Source organism: Anguilla rostrata, chromosome 9, assembly GCF_018555375.3.
Source record: "Anguilla rostrata isolate EN2019 chromosome 9, ASM1855537v3, whole genome shotgun sequence".
NCBI lineage: Eukaryota > Metazoa > Chordata > Actinopteri > Anguilliformes > Anguillidae > Anguilla > Anguilla rostrata.
Window position 1 is genome coordinate 4839918 of NC_057941.1, and position 23634 is coordinate 4863551.

Here is a 23634-nt window from a genome sequence, read left to right on the forward strand (position 1 = left end):
TTCATCTTCTTGAAGTTCAGCAACAGGAAAAATAATGAATAAAATATTTTTTTAAAAACAGAGTGACTGACCCAGGTGCACAAGCTTTATGGCATGGAATCCATGAATAAAACACATTACCTGCAGAGGCGCAAAGTTCAGGGGTCAGAAAGTACACTACATGGCCAGAAGCATGTGGACACCTGACATCCAACATCTCATTCAAAATTATGGGCATTAATATGGAGTTGGTCAACCCTTTGCTGCTACTGTATAACAACCTCCACTCTTCTGGGAAGGCTTTAAACTAGATGCCGGAGCATTGCTGCAGGGATTTGCTTCCATTCAGCCAGAAGAGCATTAGCGAGGTTGGGCACTGATTGGGCGATTAGGCCTGGCTCACAGTTGGCTTTCCAATTGACCCCAAAGGTGTTGGGTGAGGTTGAGGTCAGGGCTCTGTGCGGGCCAGTCAAGTTCTTCCACACCATTTTCGGCAAAAACATTTATAGATGGACCTCGTCGTGTGCCCAGAGGCATTGTCATGCTGAAACAGGAAAGCGCCTTCCCCAAACTGTTGGGGAAGCACAGAATCTTCCAGAATGTGATTGTATGCTGTAGCATTAAGATTTGCCTTCACTAGAACTAAGGGGCCTAGCTTAAACCACAAAAAAACAGCCCCAGACCAAGGGGTGTCCAGATGCTTTTAGTCACATAGTGTAAAACTCCTGCCATGTGTCTCCCTCCACCCATGAACTCAATCAGCTGAATTCACTCATTAGTTACACCCCCCTGGCTGAAGAATTGTGGTAATTAGCAAATCCCTGGAGATTGGAACAAAATACTGGGGATGACTTTTACTTTCTGAAACTGGATTTTCCTACCGCTGATTGCCAGTGGACGGAGTTATATATACGGCGTGGTATCTGATTGCTCAAATTTGAAGTGGACAAGACAAATCAGTGAGGCAGCCACAGCACGGTATTTTTACTCTGTATGAGGCGGGACGAGGCGAGAACAGGCTGTACCGCCAATCTGGAAACGTCAAATAGCAACAGGTTGTTGAAATCTACGATATTAATAATCGTAAGTTCCAGCAAAGTTGTGATAGAATGAGGAGAAAAAAAAAGCATTAGCAGTATTGGCTGCGAGCAATTTTCTGTGGCAAAGCACGTTTGACCGTCCAAAATGTTTTTAAGAAATATTGGCAAGAGAGTATTTTACACTCTATCAAGCCTGGCCTTGAATCCCCCATGGGCTCCAGTTTCTAGTACTGGTAATCTATTCAGTTCATTAACAGCCCTGTGTGGGGAAAAAAAAACAAAAACAAAAACACTTCCTTGTAAGTGCGAAATTAGCCATTGGCAATATTTACCATCTGGGCATCCGCTAATACTTTACACTAATTTCTGAGTTCTCTTGTTGTTATGCTGATGGATCAGTTCACAAAAAAAAGAACCCCAAGAGAGAAGGTAGCCCAGCAAGGTGCCTCACACTCACAGGCAGGTACGAGCAAGGTGCCTCACAGGCAGGTATGAGCAAGGTGCCTCCCACTCACAGGCAGGTACGAGCAAGGTGCCTCACACTCACAGGCAGGTATGAGCAAGGTGCCTCACAGGCAGGTGTGAGCAAGGTGCCTCACAGGCAGGTATGAGCAAGGTGCCTCACACTCACAGGCAGGTATGAGCAAGGTGCCTCACACTCACAGGCAGGTATGAGCAAGGTGCCTCACGGGCAGGTGCGAGCAAGGTGCCTCACACTCACAGGCAGGTGCGAGCAAGGTGCCTCACACTCACAGGCAGGTACGAGCAAGGTGCCTCACAGGCAGGTACGAGCAAGGTGCCTCCCACTCACAGGCAGGTACGAGCAAGGTGCCTCACAGGCAGGTACGAGCAAGGTGCCTCACAGGCAGGTATGAGCAAGGTGCCTCACAGGCAGGTGTGAAGTGACACGGTTCGCCGCCGTGTTCCCTTCAGACGACGCGCATTGGGAAAGGGACTCTGTTATAGGCCACGGGCTTGAATGAGAGAGAAGCAGAGGCGCTGGAAAACCCGTCCAATCCCCGTGGGGTCGGGAGAGCAGAGTGCGTAGCTCCAGCGCCGTGGCAACCACGCGTCACCTGGTGCCGCCGCCGCCGCCACCGCCGGCGTTGGAAAACCTCGAGGGGCAAACATGTTCCATGTTGACTTTCGGCTCCGTACGAGCACCTTATAGTCGCTGTGGCCCAAAGGGGTGGGGGGGCGGGGGGGTGTGGAATACAGAGCATGCAACGCCCACCAGGGAGGCCTTGGGTACGTTTGCGGAGACCCAACAATACAGAGGACTGTCCCACTCAGAGCACCCACAGGTGCTGCCTGGGATAGTTCCAGGGGAAACCCAGGAGGCCGTCTCGGCGAATCACACCAAGCGGCCAGATCTACGTACGTAGAACTCGCAGCCCAAAATCGCGGGCTGACGAGGGTGCGCTGGTGCGTTTGCCGAAATTAACGTCTTATTTACTGAGGCTACAGCTGATTACGCAATCAGACAGTGTAATAGTGTAATGTTTCAAGGAGCTTGACTATTGCCGGGATGGAATGGGAACGTTGTGGGGAAAGTTCTAGGTCATGCTGCAATGGGACAGGTTCTACTCCCCCCCCCCCCCCTTCACCTTTCAACCCTGAGGTCAGATAACAGATGGATAAAAAAATAAATAAATGAAGAAACAAGCATGATGAAAGATCAGTATTGCTCAGAGCTGCCTCACACGACTCAATGTCAAACTGGTGAACTGGTTTTGATCAGGTAGTGGGGAACTGACCTTTGCACAGTGCATCTCCAAAGAGACACAAGAGAGAGAGATTGGTCTGCAGAGCAAAAGCTTTAGTGCCGAACACCAATTAGGCTCATAAAACAAGAAAGCAACAGCTACCAAACTGTGGAGACATGATTTTCGTGTACAAAGCCACACATATAAATAAAAAAATGGAATGTGGGATATAAACAGGAAGAGTTAACCATTGTGATGTCATCAATAAAGCACAAACACTGTAGAACGCAAGGGCCGTTCTTTTTACGGACTGTTTATGAACGCTTGCACCAACAGAACACAGTCATGTGTCAGCAGGAAGTCTGCCAGTGAACTTTGAACCCCTGAACATAGTGTGAAGAGAGACTGAGTGCGCAGCGCAATGGCCGCCTCTGACAAATTAATCACGTTGACTGTTTCGACTGTCAAAGGCAGCCAAATGTCTCGCAGAATGTCAGACTGCCCTCCGGCAATATTCGTCGATAGCAGAGAAAAACAGCAGCCATTACAGTGAGAGCTCTGGACTTGTTCTTCCGTTCAGCTCGCCGCGTTACCATTGCTCTATATTTTAGCGGGAGTGCCTTAATTATAGGCTATCGAGCTCAGCTCGGAGTCGTCCGTTTAGCCAGTTACACGGCCGGACGGTTTTTCCCAAAGCGATTTTGGTGAGCGACGGTCGCCGAAGTGTGCGGAAAATAATCCTGGGATTCGCAGCAAACGCCGACGCTTACAAGGCCCGTCGCCCCCCCCCCCCGGCACAGCGATCGCCCCTGTTTACCCCTCATTTCTTTTAGGGCCGCGGTCCCGCAGAGCTCCGGGTCGCGCACCACCAGCGAAGGGCCACTGATGTGGCCACGCGGGAGGAACCGCGGGACGGCGGCCCGCCTCTTAATAACCGGAGCGCGGTTGGCACGGAAACAAGCGCTCCGATGCCTTTACCCGTCTGGATTCGTTGCTTAGCGCAGCTCCAAGATTCCGCCTGCCAGCCCCTTAATGTGCACCGGGCTCCATGTTAAAGCTGCTCAGCTCTGAGGAGAGAGAGAGGTGGGGAGAGAGAGAGAGAGGGAGAGAGAGAGAGAGAGAGAGAGAGGGAGAGGGAGAGGGAGGGGGAGAGAGATAGAGAGAGAGGAGAGGGAGAGGAGAGAGAGGAGGGGGAGAGAGATAGAGAGAGAGGGGAGAGAGATAGAGAGCGAGAGAGAGAGAGAGGCAGAGAGAGAGATGAAGAGAGGGGGAGAGAGGAAGAGAGAGAGAGAGGGGAGAGAGGGAGAGAGGAAGAGAGAGAGAGAGGAGGGGGAGAGAGAGATAGAGATAGAGAGAGAGGGAGAGGGAGAGGGAGAGGGGGAGAGAGATAGAGAGAGGGAGAGAGAGAATGAGTGAGAGAGAGGGAGGGGGGGAGAGAGAGCGAGGGGGAGGGGGAGAAAGGGGGAGAGAGAGAGAGGGGGAGAGAGAGGGAGACAGAGAGAGAGAATGAGTGAGAGAGAGAGGGGGAGAGAGACAGAGAGAGAGAGGGAGAGGGAGGGAGAGAAAGGGGGTGAGAGAGAGAGAGAGAGAGAATGAGTGAGAGAGAGAGGGAGAGAGATAGAGAGAGAGAGGGAGAGGGAGGGGGGGAGAGAGAGAGCTAGGGGGAGGGAGAGAAAGGGGGAGAGAGAGGGGGGGAGAGAGAGAGAGAGAGAGAGAGAGAGAGACAGACAGGTCTACTTTAGCCGGAAAATCTCCACCCGGAGTCTACAGAGTGGGCCTAATGCAACATTAAGGAAATTATGCTCCGTTGCGGCTAATAGACTTTCCATAACATTCTTCCAGCGAACGCTGATGGGCTTTTATCACGATCGCCCGAGACTACAAAAAAGCATTTTAGCTTTTTGTGTTTGTTTGGTTTTTTTTTTTTTTTCAAAAAAGGAAAAATATGAAAGTGATTCAATTTCCTGATTTCAATAGACTCAACCTACTATAACAAACAAAAACAAAACTCTTGACCTGCTCTCTAAAACAAAAACACACAAGGACCGCCAGCGTCAGTTAAATTAATGAGCTTAGTGTAAACTGGGGCAGTGGACTGCTGCCGCTCCAGCGTGCTTCTAGAGGGGCATGCAATCTGTATTACAAGCATTAAAGACCGCATACGTTGCTATAGAAACCCATTACAGGGATTCATGACTAAACAGAATTGGACAGCATGAGGCCCTATGGCTGGAGACAAATCAACACATAGTAGGTTTCTCAAGTGTCAATCATACGTAACTGCTCATAGCCGGAGGTATATAAGCAGGCACATTGTGCACTTGCTCTGTCCATACTTCATCTCATGTACACTTTATCCATCCTCTCAGTGGGACCACGACCACCACCATCATCATCACCACTACCACCACCATCATCATAATCATCAGCAACATCATCATCGCCACCACCATCATCATCATTCTCATCGTCACCACTACCACCACCACCACCATCATCATAATTATCACCACCACCACCATCATCATAATCATCAGAAACATCATCATCATCACCACTATCACCATCATTACCACCACCACCATTATCACCATCATCATCATCTATCAATGATATGTGAGCTACACTAGATTCTCTGTCCAAGAAATAAATAATAAGATGCACAGCCTTAGCAGACTCTTAATTCTTTATTCAGGTCAAAAGATGTAATATTTGTATTTAGAAAGGTCCAAGCCCTGCCTTATAAGGCCAGAGTAAGTCATGTGTGGTCTCGGGGGGTGGGCAGGGGGGGAGGCCAGGGCAGACACAACAGTCCTAAATCCTCTAAGCTCCCGTATATCAGCACACAACTGCCAATCAGTCCGTTCAGCACATCCAGACCAACGGCTTTCATCAGGCCTGGCAAAGAGAGATGGAACCAAAAAAAAAAAAAAACCCTGCCAGTTCTTTCATCTGCAACTCCAGTGCCCCTCCATTGATATCCCCCAGTGATTTCCCCCCAGCAATCTGAATAGTGTCCAAGCAGTTATGGCACACGCTGCCTCCGCGGTTAAGCAGCTGCAAGAAGTCACAGCGGAGAGGGGGAGTTCATGAAACAAAAAAAAATAGATGGAGCTGTCACGGGCCGGCAGCGTGCCTCTGATTTCAGTCAAACTCTTTTGAAGCAAGCCGACGGTTGGCGGCTCGTTGAAGCTCCACTCATTACAAGGTTCATTAAATCTCCGTCTCCGATTTCCGGGTCTAGGGCTGCCAGTTTTTTTTTTTTCTTCGAGAAATGGAATGAGTCCTCACATCCGCGCGCTCCGCGGAGAGCCGAGCGGACAGGCCTGCCCACGCGTCCTCCCGTGAGCGATTAGACTCCAGGACCGAAAAGCTCTGGAGAGAGCCGGGAATGTGGGGGACGTTCCCCTTCGCCTTGTGATTCCATTAGCGCTCGGCGCGGCCGCGGCTTCCGACGCTGCGGTCATTATTTCTGAGTCCGTGGTCGCGCTGACAAGCCTCGGGAAAAAAAAAAAGAAATAAATAAAATTTAAAAAAAACGCGCAGCCCCGGAACAGAGAGGCCCGTTCTGTCGAGCAGAAACACAAGGAGCCCGGACTCGCTCCGCACAATTTTCACATTCTCGCAGAAGACGCTTAATTCGTTTCTCCGAACGCTACGAACCCCTTTAGGAGAATAATATGCGCCCCGAGATAGCTCACCGCGGTGCGATTTGAAGCTTAAACGGTTGCAGGGAAGGTTATCGTAAACACGAGACAATAACTGCAGCGAGACTCCACGAGATATACATAATGCAATTAACCTCTAATTAACCTGCAATAAACTTAAAAGCGGTGGCTGCCAATCAACATCCTCGGTCTCGCGTTCAGCTACTTGTTTAATAACTTCTTTGGTCGATCGCGGCCATGGCACACGAAAGTATGGGGGGGCGGGGGGATGTCGGAAACAATCCGTGTTCCTTTAACAGGCAGCACGTGCGCAAAAACGGCATGCATGTATTTATGATTACAGCTGTGGCCTACTTACAAAGGACTGCACGGAGATGTATGCATCTGTGCATTCTGTGCTCAATGGAAGTTAGAGACGGACAAGGTGCAAATGTTATCAAAATGGGAATCGAGCTTACTGTGTCTTCATGACTGCGTCAAGTTTAAGAGTTAAGAGGAGGAATTGTTCTGATATGTATACATCATTATCTATAGACATTAACATTATATAACATTATTCGGGTTATTCTGAATTTTTTCAGTTGTTATTTAATAGCAATTTAAATGCAGTCATGTAGCAGAAGCAAGACTTACATTAGCTTTAGGTATAAAGTTAGATGGCCTACTTTCTCATTAATTCAAATGGAGGGGGATAACAGGGATGAAGCCATCTCGGACCATGTTATGAAATACATAATTCACTCATTCCTTTGAGGCAAAGATCTATACTCCACTGGAGACAGAGGATGCGATCCACTCTGGTGTGCAGCTTCTCACAAACGTGGAGACATTTTCTCTGCCTACTGCCGTGACTGTGGTGTGACAGCAATTACTAACTGTTACAAATGAGGTGTTTGATAGTTTGTCACATCATTGAATAACAGGCAGCGCTGCCTCCTGCCATTTATTTAAACCAAGAAACCACAGTTCAGTCCAGTTTAACATTGTACTCTTTCTTCTTTCTGATAGATAGATAGATAGATGGAGCGAGCTACATAATGTTTGGGACAAAGACGTTTTTTTTCTTTCTACTTGATTTGGTTCTGTACTCCACAATTTTGTATTTGTAACCAAACAATTCACATGTGGTTAAAGTGCAGATTTCTCTGCTTTTATTAAAGGCTTTTAAAATACATTTTGGTTTCACCATCAAAAAATCACTGTCGAGTGTTGATTCTAGACTTTTGATTGCCTGTGGAGTCTGTTAAAGGCTTTTGTCAACATGAGGACAAGAGTTGTGCCAATGAAACCCATTAAAAGACTGATAAATAATAATAAACAAAAACAGTCAGAGACATAGGCCAAAACTTAGGCTTTCCAAAATCAGCTGTTTGAACATCATTAAGAAGAAAAAGAGCACTGGTGAGCTCAGTAATCACAAAGGGCCTGGTAGGCCAAGGAAGACCTCTGCAGCTGATGGCTGACGAATTCTCACCATAACGAAGACAAACCACCAACAGCCTGGCCGACAGATCGGAAACACTTTTCAGGACGCAGGCGTGGATGAGTCAGCAACTACTGTCCGCAGAAGACTTCACAAGCAGAACTACAGACGCTACATAGTTTTTGCGGCTAACTACCACTAGTTAGCCACAAAAACAGGATGGCCAGTTTACTGTTTGCTAAGAAGAGTGTAAAAAAGAGCCTGCAGAGTTCTGGAAAAAGGTCTTGTTGACAGATGAGAACAGGAATCCCTAGTATCAGAGTGATGCAAAGTATGGAGGCCAAAAGGAACTGTCCAAAATTCAACCCCCCTCCTCTCCTCTGTGAAACATGGTAGTGGGGGTGTTATGGTTTTGAGCAAGGAGATGGGGGGACTATGTATAAAAAAGCCTGTCATTTTGACACGGTAAATGTACACAAAATGTACATAAACACCCTTAAATAAAAGCTTAAATAAAGCCAGACATAATAAGGCTTTTTGAAGCGAATTACATAGAAAAACAAGAAATATGACAGAGAGAAAAATTAATGTGACATTTCAGACACCCAGCCTTCTATTGGTAAATATTTCTCAAAGCATTATTTTTCATAGCCGTAGTGACAGTTTAATAATAGAGATTGATATACACATTATGTGAGATGAGCTTGCACTGATTACCAGAGTACAGCGCAATGACCTTTGCAGAAGAGAAGAACAAATTACAGCATTTATAGTTAAATTCATTTCGCAGCCATCTACAGCAAATATGTCTGTATGAAATAAACAATACGGGCAGTGAGCTATATTCTATGGCCAAAATTGAAAAAAGAAAAAAGACTGGAACTGTACGCAATGGTCAGACGAGTGTAAAATTGAGCTTTTTGCCCTTGCATTTGCACCAGCAGAGGGTTTGGCGTCAGAAGAAGAAGAAGGACACCGATGTTGAAAAGGACAGCGCACTTCACACTTCAGAAGATGACTCAGTAGTGTTATCCTTGTAAAGGAAGGGTGGACAACGTGCTAAAAACATGAAACATTACGGATACGCTTTTATTTGTAAATTTATTTTAGCAAAAAATAATATGATTTTCCAAAATTTTTAAAACATACAGTATAGGTGATTACCTATTCAAGAAGGCACTGTTTATTATATAGACTACATATTTTAAGAATTTGCTTAAGAAATACACAATGATTGCTTAGACACACAATGACCATGACAAAATCATTTAAGTCGAATCAGGTACCACTGTATAATCACAACACTCAGTGGTTCAGTGCTTGCAAAATCCCCACTCCATCTCACTTCAACACATGGGGTGATACATGACGAAGTCAGGAGTGTTTTCGTTTCATAGAGACTAACGCCCACCTCAAGACGCATTGGTAATGCCGGGCGACATAATTGGCGGCATAATTGACGACGCAATTACGCGCACGTTGCCACGCTTACGGCCAACGGAACTCTCAATTCAGGAGAGCGGCATCAGGAAGTGACGTCAGCCGCCGCTTTGGAGAGTCTAACTAGCACAGACAAGGGTTGGGGGAAGTGCAACCTCGGTGTATCTGAAAAGGCAAACTTAGGCAATGTCATTGGTCCGAGGTCAGCCTCCCAGTTCTGGGCATGGCTCTACATCCAATTGTGTGTCACCCTCCGGGGTTGCTGGCATAGTCCAGTTACGAGTACAGTGCCTTAACAGGACGAGCCACCCAGCAGTACCAAGGATATTTAATTCTAACACTAAACATTACTCAGTGATGACTCATCTTTCTCCATGTTTACCACGCTGGATATGCGTTTGACTTTTTTCCAGATCATACAGAAATGAGCATTCCATACACAATTGTAACGAAACAGTAATACTAGATGCCATTGTTAAATGCGGATGGAGGGAATAATAATAATAATAATAATCATAATCATAATAATAATAAGAAGATGATGAAGAAGAAGAAAGAAGAAGAAGAAGAAGACGAAATTTATGCAGTTTAAAAGTACCTTGGCACCCTCACAACTTAAACATGTACGACCAACGATTTAGCAGGTTGAGCGAATTCGCTGTCCATGGTGCTGGAACTAGGATGCTGTGGTCAGCTAAGCGGCAGAGCAACGGTAACCAAAACATATGCACACGCTTCTGATAGTGCATTGCTGAATTCGTGGTCATATAGCAAGATAACTATATTTTCTACAATAATTTTACATTGAACCATAAATTACCTATCATAAAAATGTAGGTATATTAGCTTATCTTGTTAACGTATATCTCGTCTCACACGTAATTTTAGGGCCTGAACTGAGTTGAGTATACAGGGTTAGACCTGTTACTTATGAAACGACATTCTATTATATTTGTTTAAAAAAAAAAAAAAAAAAAAACATATTTAACGCGACCCCCTCTTCATTTTTCAAACCAACACCATGAAAAGACAGTCTTACATAATGGTGCAATACAGAATACGCCTGTGGGCGTATGGTGTGAATGTAATAAGACAAACGATCAACTCCTTACTGCTGTTCATAAAATGGGCGCCAGTTAGACTAACTTAAAGGAAGAAACTTATTACTGGACGTCTGAACGTTAAATATAAGAAGGGGCACAGCGTTAAATATGGCAAAGTAAACAGGAAAACAGTGTGTGAAGTTCTTAAGGGACGCTATCTGCGCAGACAGACGTTGTGCATTTTTTACATGGTCTTTTCCTTTAAGATGATGTAAGCCTATATTCCCAGGATGGCTCCCCTGCACCGTCTAAGCAGCATCAGCAGAGACGTTTTTACGCGGTACCACCCTGTTCGAAAAGCAGCCGGAGCGTCCGCGCAGCTCCTTCTACAGTCGTGGCCGTTCACCCGCGCGACGGCGTGCACACCTGTCAATTTCATTCGTGCTTCAGACCACGAACGGCACAGGCTGCACCCTGAGAATTGTCACAGATGGAGGATAGGTGAAGTCGTATTATTATTTTTTCTCTCGCTTGGGAACAGGTGAAGGATGTGTCCTACATAAGCTGGAGATTTATTCTTGGTGAGCCGCGTTAATGGTCTCTCTTTTGAAGTTATCTCGGACCGCGTTAAAATATATAATTCACTCGCTCATCTACTTCAAAGAAGTTGGAAATTATCCGCAGGAGATACAGCGCTCTGTTTTTTATGGACTGCTGACGCCGTTGTAAACTTGGGTGTTTTTTTTCCCAGAGAAGGGATAATGTTAAGAGAAAAGTGTTTTTGAATTTATTGTACAGAGGTTCTTATCGAAATAGCTCCAGCTCTTGAAGTATTTGAACCGAACAAACACTGGACTGAAATTTGACGTTTTCTAGCAACCTACAGTAAGTTGATATCTGGCTGCAGAGTACTGTCATATATCTACGATATTTTTACTCGCTATTTTAATAGTGAAATCGATGCAGGGCAGTCGAACTGTGTTTGTACGGATATATGCATTTTATACATCCACATATTTTCACACATCCATGCATGAACACATTCTGAAATAACCCACACATGTATATTTATCAACTCTGCAGCTGTCGTTTTCATAGATAAAATAAGGGTTTTCATTTTGTACAACTAATCGCGTCTAAAAGTCGGTTTTATTTGCGGGTAGCTGGATGTTTTTCCCCCTTTATGTATTACAGTAATGTTTATAAGTGGATTCTTTCACAGTCGCGTTTCGTTTCCTCTGACATAGCCTATCCGTGACAATTTATATCGTTTACAGAAAATAAAGCGCTAGAGGGGAGGGGAAAAAAACAACAACTTTTGGGCCCAAATCAAGATTTCTGTGCATACCACGGCTCGAGGATTTGTGTATGCATGACTGAAACGATGGCACTGAGTGGGAACTGCAGGACTTACCCGCCGACCAAAGAGCAAGGGTCTGTACAGAATTCTTTCCCCGACGTTATAGAATTAAATGTAGGGGGTCAAGTTTATTACACGCGCCACGCCACCCTAATTAGCACCCCGAATTCCCTGCTGGGAAGAATATTCTCCCCTAAAAAGGATGCCACTAATGACCTGGCGCGGGACCCCAAGGGACGATACTTTATCGACAGGGACGGGTTTTTATTTCGCTACGTACTGGACTACCTCAGAGACAAGCAGGTCGTGCTGCCCGACCACTTCCCAGAGAAAGGGAGGCTAAAAAAAGAAGCGGAATACTTCCAACTGCCGGAATTGGTCAAAATTTTAACTCCGGAGGACTTGAAACAAAGTCCGGACGACTATTACCACAGTGATTTCGACGACGCTTCCCAGGGCAGCGATCAGCGGATGTGCCCGCCGTCGTCATTAGTGCCAGCGAGCAGGAAGTATGGGTTCATCACGGTCGGGTACCGGGGCTCGTGCACCATGGGCAGAGAGAGTCAGACCGACGCAAAATTTCGAAGGGTACCCAGAATTTTGATTTGCGGAAGGATTGCCCTCGCGAAAGAAGTTTTCGGGGAGACCTTGAACGAGAGCCGAGATCCGGACAGGACACCCGAGAGATACACGTCCCGGTTCTACCTCAAGTTCAAACACCTGGAGAGAGCTTTTGACATGCTGTCGGAGTGTGGATTCCAGATGGTTGCCTGCAACTCGTCGGTCACCGCGTCCTTCGTCAATCAATACACAGAGGACAAGATCTGGTCCAGCTACACGGAATACGTCTTCTACCGTAAGTCAGCTTTCCTTTAAAAAAATTTCAGAAATCAATAAATATTCTGCTTGTGAGTTTTAATGATTTGAAGTGGAAAACAAATAATAATAATAATTGTGATTATTATCCAGAAGTGACTTATGTAATCTTCTGCGTCTCTGCTTAAATAGTGCCAGTACCAGTATTGATTGACTCAAAGGTTGTTTCTGTATTCACCACTAGGAGGCACACTTGGTATGTCCGTTGTTCCACTTGAATTTTGGTTTTAAAGCTGTTCAGACATGACTGGGACGACGCCATCCTCACTATTTTTTTTGTTGTTGACATTATGTAGGTTACTTGTGATTGTCTGCCAAAATTACGCACAGTTGGAAATGATTGTGTGAAATTCAGAAGATTATGACCAACAGAGTTGCTAGTTGTGACACAGACTGCTGCATTTTGTTTTTATTACGAGCTTATTCTGCTCTACAGTACTGGAACTGTGACCAGTTATCGATTCTTTTTATAATTATTCTCATATTACACTATGAACACACCTAATAATCAACACAACTTTGCATTAACAAAACCACATTACTGCAGTGTCTGAGTAAATATTTTTGTTGCTTGGATGGTTGTTCATGGTTTTCTTACTGAAGATTAACAGCCATATATATATATATATTTAAACTTAAAATGTCGATTCCATGTGCTGACACATGCTTTTCAAGGCATTGGAATTGGGTTCAAGACAAATGTTTTCATAGGCAGGACATCATGCATGTATTGTGCCATGCACAAACAACAAGCAAGCACTGCACTACACAATAGTCCTGTAATGACACAAATCAACAAGAGGAGGACTGCAAAGGCTCATGGGAAAAGTAGTTTCAGGGGGCGGTTTTGGATGTCCACGCCCAAAATAATAAAACATTGTTTATGCTCAGTCCGGGCACTCAAACTGCTCAAGTAAGGTAAGACTCAAGTTTTATGGACGTGAAGCAGTTAACTGTGCAAGCAAACTGACTACAGCTTGTCATAGTGTGGTTTAACCCTTATTGTTCCTGACTCATGACCAAACCAACGTTTGCAAAATGTCCCACAAAGGTAGTGCATGTTGGATTTGGCTTCGATTTGAAAGATCGTCGACAGTCTTATCCCACGGATAACCATAACACTGTACAGTGCTTTTCTGTCATTGATCACTGACTCCAAGGTTCAGCGCTTTACTATGAAATAGTAGAGCAGTTTATCGTGTAAAATTCTGTAATATGTAATGGAATATGCATTGGAACACAAATGAGGACATATTTTCATAAAACTATTAGAAAAGCATTCTTTTGTTAACTGGGAAAAAAAGAAATGAAGATATATTCTATTTTATAGCAGATCCAAAAGCCAGTTAACTAGTGTTGAAGGTCTGTTATTGCTGCCCCAATCAGGGACATGAACAGGGTATTGGAACGATCGCACATTGGGCCCCACCTCCCAAAGAAAAAATAAATAAATCATATGTTCTGATACTTTTTGAGGGCCCCTGTCAGTCAGGACCCTTGGAATCGTCCAACCCCCTCCCCTCCCCTCCCCTCCCCTTTACGCCCGCCCATCTCCCAACCCTGGCATACAGAACCGTCGTCTTGGGGCTGATAACCGGCTGCTGCATTTTCTATTTGTTTGTCAGCGCTGTGGTCCAGTGAAGCTGTTCTTCTCAATCGGGTTTAGCGATCTCACTTGTGCAGAAGTTTGCGGTTGAGGGGGTGGTTGATGGGGGTAAAAGGGGGCGTGGGGGGCGGGGTGGTGGTGGTGGTGGGGGGGGGGGGGGGTCTAAGGGAGGGCTACGTTCTCCTCGGTTTCCACGATTTCTGCTCCTGTGGGAGCGGTTCTCCGCACTCACTTGACTCCATCTGTTCCCGCAGCCGGTTTAAAAGCGGGAGCTCCACCCTGGAAGGCCCGTTTCCTGGCTGCCTGAGCGCGGGCGTCAGCAGCCCACGCCTTAGCCCGCCGCCTCCGCGCTAGCCCGGGATGATGGCTTTTATAATGGGCCTCGTAATGTTTTATGGTGCAACAAAATGGCGCAAGCTCAAGAGCTGACAGTTGATAATTCGTGTTCGTTCCCTGTGTGTTTCCCCAGACGAAAGGCAAAAAAAAAAAGGGAAGCACCTCATAAAAATGAATTGCAAAAGATTTGTCCTCCCTGATTTTTCGTGTGGAAAAATAAAATAAAATAAAGGGCTAGCAAGTCACGCGCTAGTAAAAAAAAAGGAAAGAAAAAAGTAGGGATATTTCTTTCCCTCTCACGGCTCCACTCGGTGCAGAATGTCAAGGTGATTTGATGCATGGGCTGTTTTTCCAAAGATAGTGTTGAAATTGGGTTTTGACTAAGGTAGGCGAATAGTGCCTCTGTCAGGGACTTGGGAGACACTTCTCAGCAGCCGTTTGTTCTTTCCGTGGAGTGGAACCAAGTCCCTGTCACCCGCATGTTTCTTAGAAAGTATTGTTACAGTATGCAAAAAAAAAGCTTTTCAAAAACACCGCAATATCACCATTCACGCCCTATTCTGAAAGTACGAGCACACAAAGCGTTCATGTTTTCATGAAACATCCTCAGAGTCAGGAGAGATGTCATATATTACTGATTGCCACCACTTTTTAAAAGAAATCTTTTATTCCCCCTAGAACCAGGAAACGACAGCCACAAGCCTGCCTTGTGTTTGCCATCCACAACTTTTTTTCCCACGACTCGCTGGTAATGTAGCAGTTGGGTAACGTAGCCTTACCGGGTTCTCTTCGAGCTTGCAGATGGACCACGCAAATGCACATCCGTGATCTGTTGGTAAACCGAGGAAGGCGTGAGTAATTTAGCACGCGACTTCAATTACTGTTTACTTTCAACTGGTGCTCGATATGCTGGTGCAATAACATGGATTCTGAGTCGCGGGGATAACAAAGTTTGGCGCGCGGCGCCCCTCCTCATTAGCCCCCTCGTTTGGCTGTCTGCTGTCGCACATGAGATGCGCGCGCTGCACCATATGGGCAATTAAAAAGCACTTTGTCGGTGATTCCAAAATGGACCCTTGTGTGAAACCTAAAGAGACAACAGTCGGTGGGTCAGGGCGGGGCGCCGGGAGCTGGGGAGGAGGTAGAATCACAGTTCGTTAATGATTCGCTCTCCGCTAAATGATCTTAATAAATAAATGAATAATACTTTACAAGAACCGGTTTATGAGCGGCCAGTTTTCTGGCGATAGCCTTATTAATTTACCAGACTGCCTTGGTGTTTATTTCTGCTGGATATCTAAACCGGAACCTCTCTGCCTTGCTCGTGCACGAACCAGATAAACACCCACAGTATAACGCACACTCCCGTTCTATGCTTCATAGACCTGCGACTCAAATAGGCGGCGTGCGTTCGCCCCAATATCACCCATTTATGCGTTTGAGCGCGTGGGGAGGTAGGACTGTAAACTCGACGGGAGTAACTGGATTGTAAAAATAAAACTCAGGCTTGACAAAGTGATCTCATCCCGAACGCTACATAAAACTACTCGAAAACAAATTCCAACCAAGCGCTGTTGTTCCTAATTTATTTATTTATTTATTTAATTATTTATTTATGCTCAAAGCACCATCTTGTTCAGCACTGACTTTGAAAAGCAGATCGCACAACAAACCTCTGAAAGAAAGAGAAAGAAGTTTAAATGTGTTGTTTAATGAGGTTTAGGGCACCTGATTAAGTCACAGACGAAAGTGACAGGTACTTGTTTTCCCACCATTAGCCTGTTTGCTTTGCCCCCGGTAGAGAACATAAATTTCCTGCTGCAAGGCTTCAGCGCTCTCCTCTCAGCATCTGTTGGGGACTACAAATCCCAGGAGTCAAATTTATTTGCAATTTGTTGCTTGGTTAGAATGGATTGATAATTAATCATTCGTAGTGACAGTCAGAAGACTGGGTCCCCGTGTGTGGTAAATCGTGTCATCATCGCTTACCAAACAAGAGTGAGCCCCAAATCGCTGCCTCCTCCTCCTCCTCCTCCTGCGCTCCACGACAAAATATTTGCATGAAATTATTTGGGACAACATTCCATCATGGCGGGTGCTGCCCTCACGTGTGGGGTTGGAAATTCATGCCTGAATAATGGCCCCAGGATGTGTTTTCATGCGTAAATGTTCAGCCATAACACATATATAGTTACCATTGTATGGTGAGGTTGGGGGTGCGGGGGGTATTATTGTGGCTCCAATACTGGTGTCCTGACTGTAGAAGGTTAAAGGTCACAGTGTGGCAACCCAGTATGACACATGGTCTGTGTTTTTTTTTTTTTTTTTGCAAGCTTCTCTAAATCTCCTCCCGGACAAAGATCTGCTCAGAGATATGGTGAAGAAAAAAGAAAAAAAAAACACTTTTCTTTTCCTTGAGAGAACCAAATTACCTTAAGGAAAAGGCATGGACAGATCTTTGGCATGGATTGGATATTGTTGCGTAAAGAATCTGATAGGGACATCTGTTCAGAGTAGATCATTAAAAAAAAAACAATGCATGACTTGCCTAAATTTCATCAAACCTAAAAAAAAAAAGGAAAAAAAAAAAGAGATGTCACCACCCAAGCCCCCCCTCCCCCCTTCTCTTATTAACCTGATCTGCTTAATTGGCAGTGAGCAGTGACAGGTCTAACACTACAGTCAACGCGAGCAGCTGCTTCCCCAGTTTAGGGCACCAGGGGACCTGCCGCCCAGCCCGGAGACCGCGTTACCCACGGAGCCACGGTCACGAACGCGGAAGTGCGTCGGGCGCCACCGAGGTCTCCGTCTGTCGCCCGCGGCGATCGCTCTTTCCGCGAAACGGGCAGCTCTCCGGGAGAAAAACCCCTCTCTGACTCGGTAATGCACGGAATGCAAACTTCCTGTTTTTTTTTTTTTTTTTTTTCCGACGACCAATCTATTTTAATATTTTAGGCCCTTATCACTTAAGTCTCACCAGGGGCCGGGTGCATTTGAAAAAAGGGCAAAGCACTTCGTGCTCGCGGAGTATGGGAAGAGGTGCATCATGGGAGAACCGATAATGGTGCAAAGATTTCAGGGGAGGAAGACTGAGCGCAGAACTACCACATTAAGGTCTGATCTGCGTTTGGGTATTCAAAACAATGCGAAAAGAAAAAAAAATATCATGCATTAAAATTCAACTGGTGCATCTAACGAAGTCTGAAAATGGAAGTCACCCTCAGTAAGCGTATGGACGTCCATTTTTCTAATAAATAATACCCAGTACTGTTCTTTACATTGGCGAGCTGACATACCTATATAGGGCAAGCTGCTTTTTTTTTTGTAATGTATACGGTCCATTTATATAACGGAGTATGTAACAGAGTATTTATGGAAGCCATTCAGGTTAGGTACCTTGCTCAAGGGTGCATTAGCTGTGCCCAACCTACGGATAAACCCTGCTGTTTGGAGACCTGTATCAGGAGGTACTACCCCTGAAAGCACTCCTCTCTGTCCCCACTCAACCACAGCGTGCAACTAACGATGAATAACAAAAAAAAGCACTTTAAGCACAATGTGGATAGGCATCATTTGTAAAAAAGAAAAAAAAGACCTCTGACCTCAGGCACTCAGATGCGTCTTTTAAAATATAAAAAATGGACAAAGAAAAAAAAAAACACTTCTGGTTAAATGTAGCTTTGTCGGACCATTATCTTCATCAACTTACATTGGTGAGCGGATCTGAATCGCGGGACAGATTGGAAGCCCGTGCATATAATGGTCTCCTGCAGGAATGCTGAATTCACAGGTGGCGGTACGCATGGAGACCTCCCGTCCGCGCGAATAACACTGATCTGTCTGCTAGTGTTGGCTTGGAGCCATGCCTGCACATAAAGGGGGAGAGGTGGGGGGGGGAAGTGGGGGGAGGGGGTAATGGGAAAGCTTTCAGGGGCCCTGTTACTAGATAGGGCCCAAGAGAGGGACAGCAATATTGGGAAGGTGTGTGTGGGTCCACGATTGCAATCTGCCGTGTGCCAACTCCCCCCCCCCTGCCCCACCAGTCCCGTCTCCATTCTGCAATAAAAACCAATGCCCCCTCCAGCTTGCTATGATAACTATGATCATGTTAAGCCCAGTGCCGAGTCTGAAACAGCTTGCTTGCCTACTATTGAGCATACAGGTTCAATACAACTTGCATACTCAATAGTGGGCAAGTAAGCTGTTTCAGACATGGCCCAGGTCATACTTAAGTCATTAATTATCTCAAGGCACTTACTGCTGAAAGTAATGATAACCCTGTCTTCCTGGTCACACGTCTAAAGCAACATAGCATTGCAAGCTGATAATTCCTCGTGCTATAGGTGACATGTTCCCTGGCAACCCCACCCACCTTGTTTCCTCAGATCCCAACCATCAAAGAAAAATGTGTTTTCACTTTTTCCTCTAAGCTTGTACTAAATAAAAAGTCGATAATGTGTTACAGAAAGTGTTTGCCTTGTAAAAAAAATAAGCGGCACAGTGTTTGGCTTGGCAACGATTTCTGGTTTTTGGCTGTTAAAACTGAGGTTGTGTCAGGTGACATCTGAAGAAATATATATATATATATATATATATATATATATATTTGTTTTTTCTCCTGAAGACCTGCAGAATGTTAATGGGGTCTGCTCCAGAGGGTGTTTAATTGGCTGCGTTCGCGCAGCCATTGTTTCCGCTAAGCGGGATACGGTTTCGTTTCTGTTTCGCTATTTCCCGTATTGTTTTTAGCGCGTCGCGGCGGAATGGGCGCTGTAGAGCGGCCCCATTAGGGAAGACGGAGCAGATCCCATTATCTTTCAGAGGAAATCTTCGCGGCACGCCTCGCGTGGGAAAAATGAAGCGCGTCCGGGAAGAGATTACCCTACCCCCCTCCCCCCCCCTCCCCCCCGCCCCCCCCGCTCGCGTTCAGAAGTTTATTTAAATGGGTCGTTTTTTTTTTCGCTTATCGTACGGGCGCATTAAGGGATTTAGGCCTGTGAAGGAATATTAGCGGCATCGGAGGGGAGGGGGGGATGGGGGGTGGAGGGACCAGGAGATTTGGTCGCAGCACTTGGATGGGGCGTTCCGGGGGGTGTGCATCGGGGCACGATGATGACGGTGTTGAAGGTTATGATCTGACTGTTGATCCCAGGGTCCAGTCAGGTCTTAGCTGAAAAGGGCTGGTGTGGGTGCAGGTTTTTGTCTTAGCTCAACAGGGTATCAAGGAGAATTGATGTTGATACTTGATTGAAGATCATGACTAGTTAATTAGTTGCATCAGATGTCATAGTTGATGGGCTAAAACAAAAAAAAACCTGCACCCACATCAGCCCTTTTAAGAGAAGATTTGACACCCCTGGTCACGACCATGGACTGCAGCACACGTGGAGGGGTAACAGAACACAGTGACCAACCACCCCGCAGACAGGGCTGCCATCGGACTGGAAAGCGAGCTCGTTCATCAAAGCCCAGAGCGCTCAGATCTAATTTAACGCTGCAGTCAGGAGGAAGGAGAATGGACGTCAGATTCCAGGGTTTCAAGGATTCCAAGTTTAAAAAAAAAAAAAAAAAAAAAAACTAGAAATACCGCCTCGCGGGTGTATGCCTCCGCCAAGGCAAAAACGTGTTTTGTGAGGTCACAGTGACCTTGACCTTTGATCTTTGACCACCAAAATCTAATCAGTTCATCCTGGAGTCCAAGTGGACGTTTGTGCCAAATTTGAAGAAATTCCCTCAAGGTGTTCCTGAGATATCGCGTTCACGAGAATGGGACGGACGGACGGACGGACGGACGGACAACCCGAAAACATAATGCCTCCGGCCACGGCTGTGCCTTCGCGGAGGCATAAAAAAGACGCTGAACGTGCATGTCCATATTGCGGGGCCAGAGAGGGAAGAAACGCGGCCCACCTGGAACCTTTTTTATCCCGGAGAAAACCACTGTAAAATTCATGGAGGTTTTATGGTGCTGAATTTCGGGAAGGTAAACTGAGGGAACTGAGTTTGCGGTCCTCGGCCTCCTTTCCCCCAGCTGGTGAAGTCTCCCCCTCCGACGGCGTCCCGCAACCTCTTCCCTCTCTTACATCATCGAGCCGGAGCGCGTTTTTACAGCCTCCGTCCTGGAACCTCATCTCCCCGCCCTCGTCGAGTGGGTGGCCATGATTTGCAGAGCTCACGTGCACTCCTCCACATTTCCTCACTTTGATAAAAACATATTGACGTATAGAATATGGAATTTCTGCTATTTCATCCTGTATCCAGACCTAAAGGCTGCCTCCTGGGGCATATGGCAATAATGTGATGTGGTTTGAAACACACTCTTTTTTTTGGGGGGAGGGGGGAGCTTTGGTATGCAGAGTACTGCTACAAGGGTGGGGGAGGGGGTGTATGGTATACGTTTGTATGTAGAGGGGCGGAGCGAAGGGGCGGAGCAAAGCCTGCAGATGGAAAAAAAAAAAACGAAAAAAAAAAGAAAAAGCAGCTCCATCATGGCCGAGTCCTCATTCCTGCCAATTAGCAGCGTTCGCAGGCTGAGCTTCCTGTCAGCGTTGTTACGGTTACGGCCCCTTGCTTCGGCGGATCTGATATTTCATCATGCGGCTCCGCCACTTCCAGCTCATCAGCGCGGAGACGCGCTCGCGCGGAACACGTGATTATTAGAAGATGAAAATACGAACGTGGAAAAAAACAAAAAAACAAAAAAACTGTGGGAAATATAGATAAATGCTCGCTCGGAATTGTTGTCGGTTCCATTGCGAAAGTGTGTTCAGCAGGGAGTGAGTTTAAACCTCTAGACCATAAAAAAAAAAAACTAGACAGCTAATCCTGATTTTGCAGACTTGGATAGCCGTTCAAGTTGTAGTGCAGCTCTGTGGTCCAGAGGTTTAAACCTGAGGTTTGAAACTCCAGCTAAGCACGCTGTACTCGACCATATGAGCCTTATCCGAACGAAGTTCTGGATATAATTAATCTGTCAGGGGCCGTTGCGCTGACGAACAACCGATACACAGAAACAAAATGATTTTGGAGGGAACTGTATGTCTACACATAAAGTGCACTGAAGTCATAAGATGAAAAGTGCTACAGTGTGTGAGCACAACTCAATAGTGGATGGGGACACATAATATATAGGCCTTAGTATTAGGCTTCCAGGCTTTTTGTAGATTTCACCTTAAACATCCCTGCAGGTGTTTCTCTGCTGCAGTGGAATTGTCTTTCCTTTTGAGAAGGGCTGCATGCTTGGCTAATTTTTAGAGGGAAGTTAAGAACCGGCTCAGACACTTTAATGGGCATTAAGGCCCGTCGGCTTCCGGGGGGAAGGGGGGGGGGGGTGGCTGGGGGGGGGGGGGGGGGGGTTGGTTACTTGATGTCGCGTGGAGGACGGAAATTACCTGCGGCAAATTCTCCGGGGCTGTCACCGCCGCGAAGAGCGACGTCGCTGTCGCTCCCCGCGACCCGAAAATTTCCCCGGCGCTGTCAGAGGTGGGACACCTCGCCCCCCCCGTTCCTCCCGTTGCTAACAAGCGAGGGGGGGGGGGGGGGGTGGCTGCCGCGAGACAGGACTAGCGCCGCTCCTGATAATGGATTGCTTTTTACAACCGGGGGGAAAAACTGAGAGCGAGCGATTGCGGTTTGCGAGGGTAATCATGCGTTGTACAGGTTTCCCTTAATTACCACAGCCCGCCCTTCGTAACCAAAACCGCAAAGCGAAGGGAACGAAATTGAATTAAAATCGTATCTAAAAGCCAGAACATTAATAATAATAATAAAAAGAGGTCGCTCTATCGGAAAAAAAAAAAAAACAGCAGGAGAAGGCCCAACCCAGGATCCGTCTGTACGATTACGAGAATGTACGCCATGCCTGAGCGAATCGCTTAACGCCGCCCATTTTGTCTCTGAAGTTTCTGATAGCCTTTTGTGTTTTTTTTGCCTGCCTCATTTTAATTGCCTTGCCTCTAATATTAGCGTGGAATTAAATCATGTAGGCTGGGTTTCGCGGAGGGATTTATAACAGGAACACGGCTCGGGACGAGGAGCGCGCTGGCTGCGCTTCCTGAGAGCACACGGGTGCTCACATGTGCCTGTGCATGTGTGCGTGAGAGAGAGAGGGAGAGAGAGAGGGAGAGAGAGAGAGAGAGAGAGAGGAGGAGAGAGGAGAGAGGGGAAGAGAGAGAGAGGAGAGAGAAGAGAGAGAGAGAGAGAGAGAGAGGCAGAGAGAGAGAGAGAGAGAGAGAGAGAGAGAGAGGGAGAGAGAGAGAGAGAGAGGGGAAGAGAGAGAGAGAGAGAGAGAGAGAGAATGTGTGCATGTGCTGTAGAGCTTTGGCACTGAACTAGTTTCTTTGCATTTGAAACAAAAAAAGGTCTATTATGAAAATTCAGTTTGTCACCAGATATAGAAAAAAAAGAGGCAAAGATTGGACTCCTAGCTGGTCGAAAGAAACCTCACTTTACTCTCCTCGGAGTTTACACCTTTTTCCAAGTGTTCCCCCGAAGTGGGACTCCGCGGTCAAAGAGCGGTCAGTGGAAAGGAACAGAGGAGAGCACCGTGTGGGACCCAGCACTGTGTGGGACCCAGAACCATGTGGGACCCAGAACCGTGTGGGACCCAGCACCGTGTGGGACCCAGAACCTCGTGTCTGCGGTTCAGTGGAAAGGGCTTTTGGGGGAATTGAGCTGTGACTGGTTGACAAGGGTCACATGTCCCTGGTGGATTTAATGAAAAAAAAAAAAAAACTTTTTTTATTTAATTATGACAAACCGGATCTGAAGTGAACGGGGTAGGGAGACGGGTTCCTCTGTGTGGGGAGTTCCAGCCACCAAGTCAGCCGTGTCGAGGCGGAACAGCAAGCCCTCAGCACAGCGTAATGTGTTAGCAGCTGCACTCCCTGTATATTTCTCTCCAGGGCTACAGCAGTACCACAGGCCTGGAGTTACAGTAGCTCTACGCGTCTGTGCTGAGAGCAGTGCTACCGTTCTGCTCGATCATTTACATGAGTGGGCGGCAGTGTAGCGTAATGGTGATAGGAAACTGGAACTGGTTTTGTAAAGGAAAGGTTGCAGGTTTGATACCCAGGCACGATGCTGGCTTTGTATCCTTGATGAAGGTACTTGACCTTTGCTTCAGTGTTTATCCTGCTGTATAAATGGATGCTGTGTA

General features: G+C 46.4%; 2 protein-coding genes across 2 annotated transcripts in view; one reads left to right on the top strand and one right to left on the bottom strand.

Moving 5' to 3' along the window:
- Window positions 1-15459, bottom strand: part of yipf5 (Yip1 domain family, member 5) — a 31051-nt gene extending 15592 nt beyond the window's left edge. The window contains exon 1 of the mRNA XM_064349902.1: window positions 15257-15459. Coding sequence (XP_064205972.1) covers window positions 15257-15299 — 43 coding nt within the window. The 5' untranslated portion in view covers window positions 15300-15459. The remainder of the gene's footprint in view (window positions 1-15256) is intronic.
- kctd16b (potassium channel tetramerization domain containing 16b) overlaps window positions 10363-23634 on the top strand; it is a 69139-nt gene continuing 55867 nt past the window's right edge. Inside the window, exon 1 of the mRNA XM_064349899.1 lies at window positions 10363-12515. Coding sequence (XP_064205969.1) covers window positions 11672-12515 — 844 coding nt within the window. The 5' untranslated portion in view covers window positions 10363-11671. The remainder of the gene's footprint in view (window positions 12516-23634) is intronic.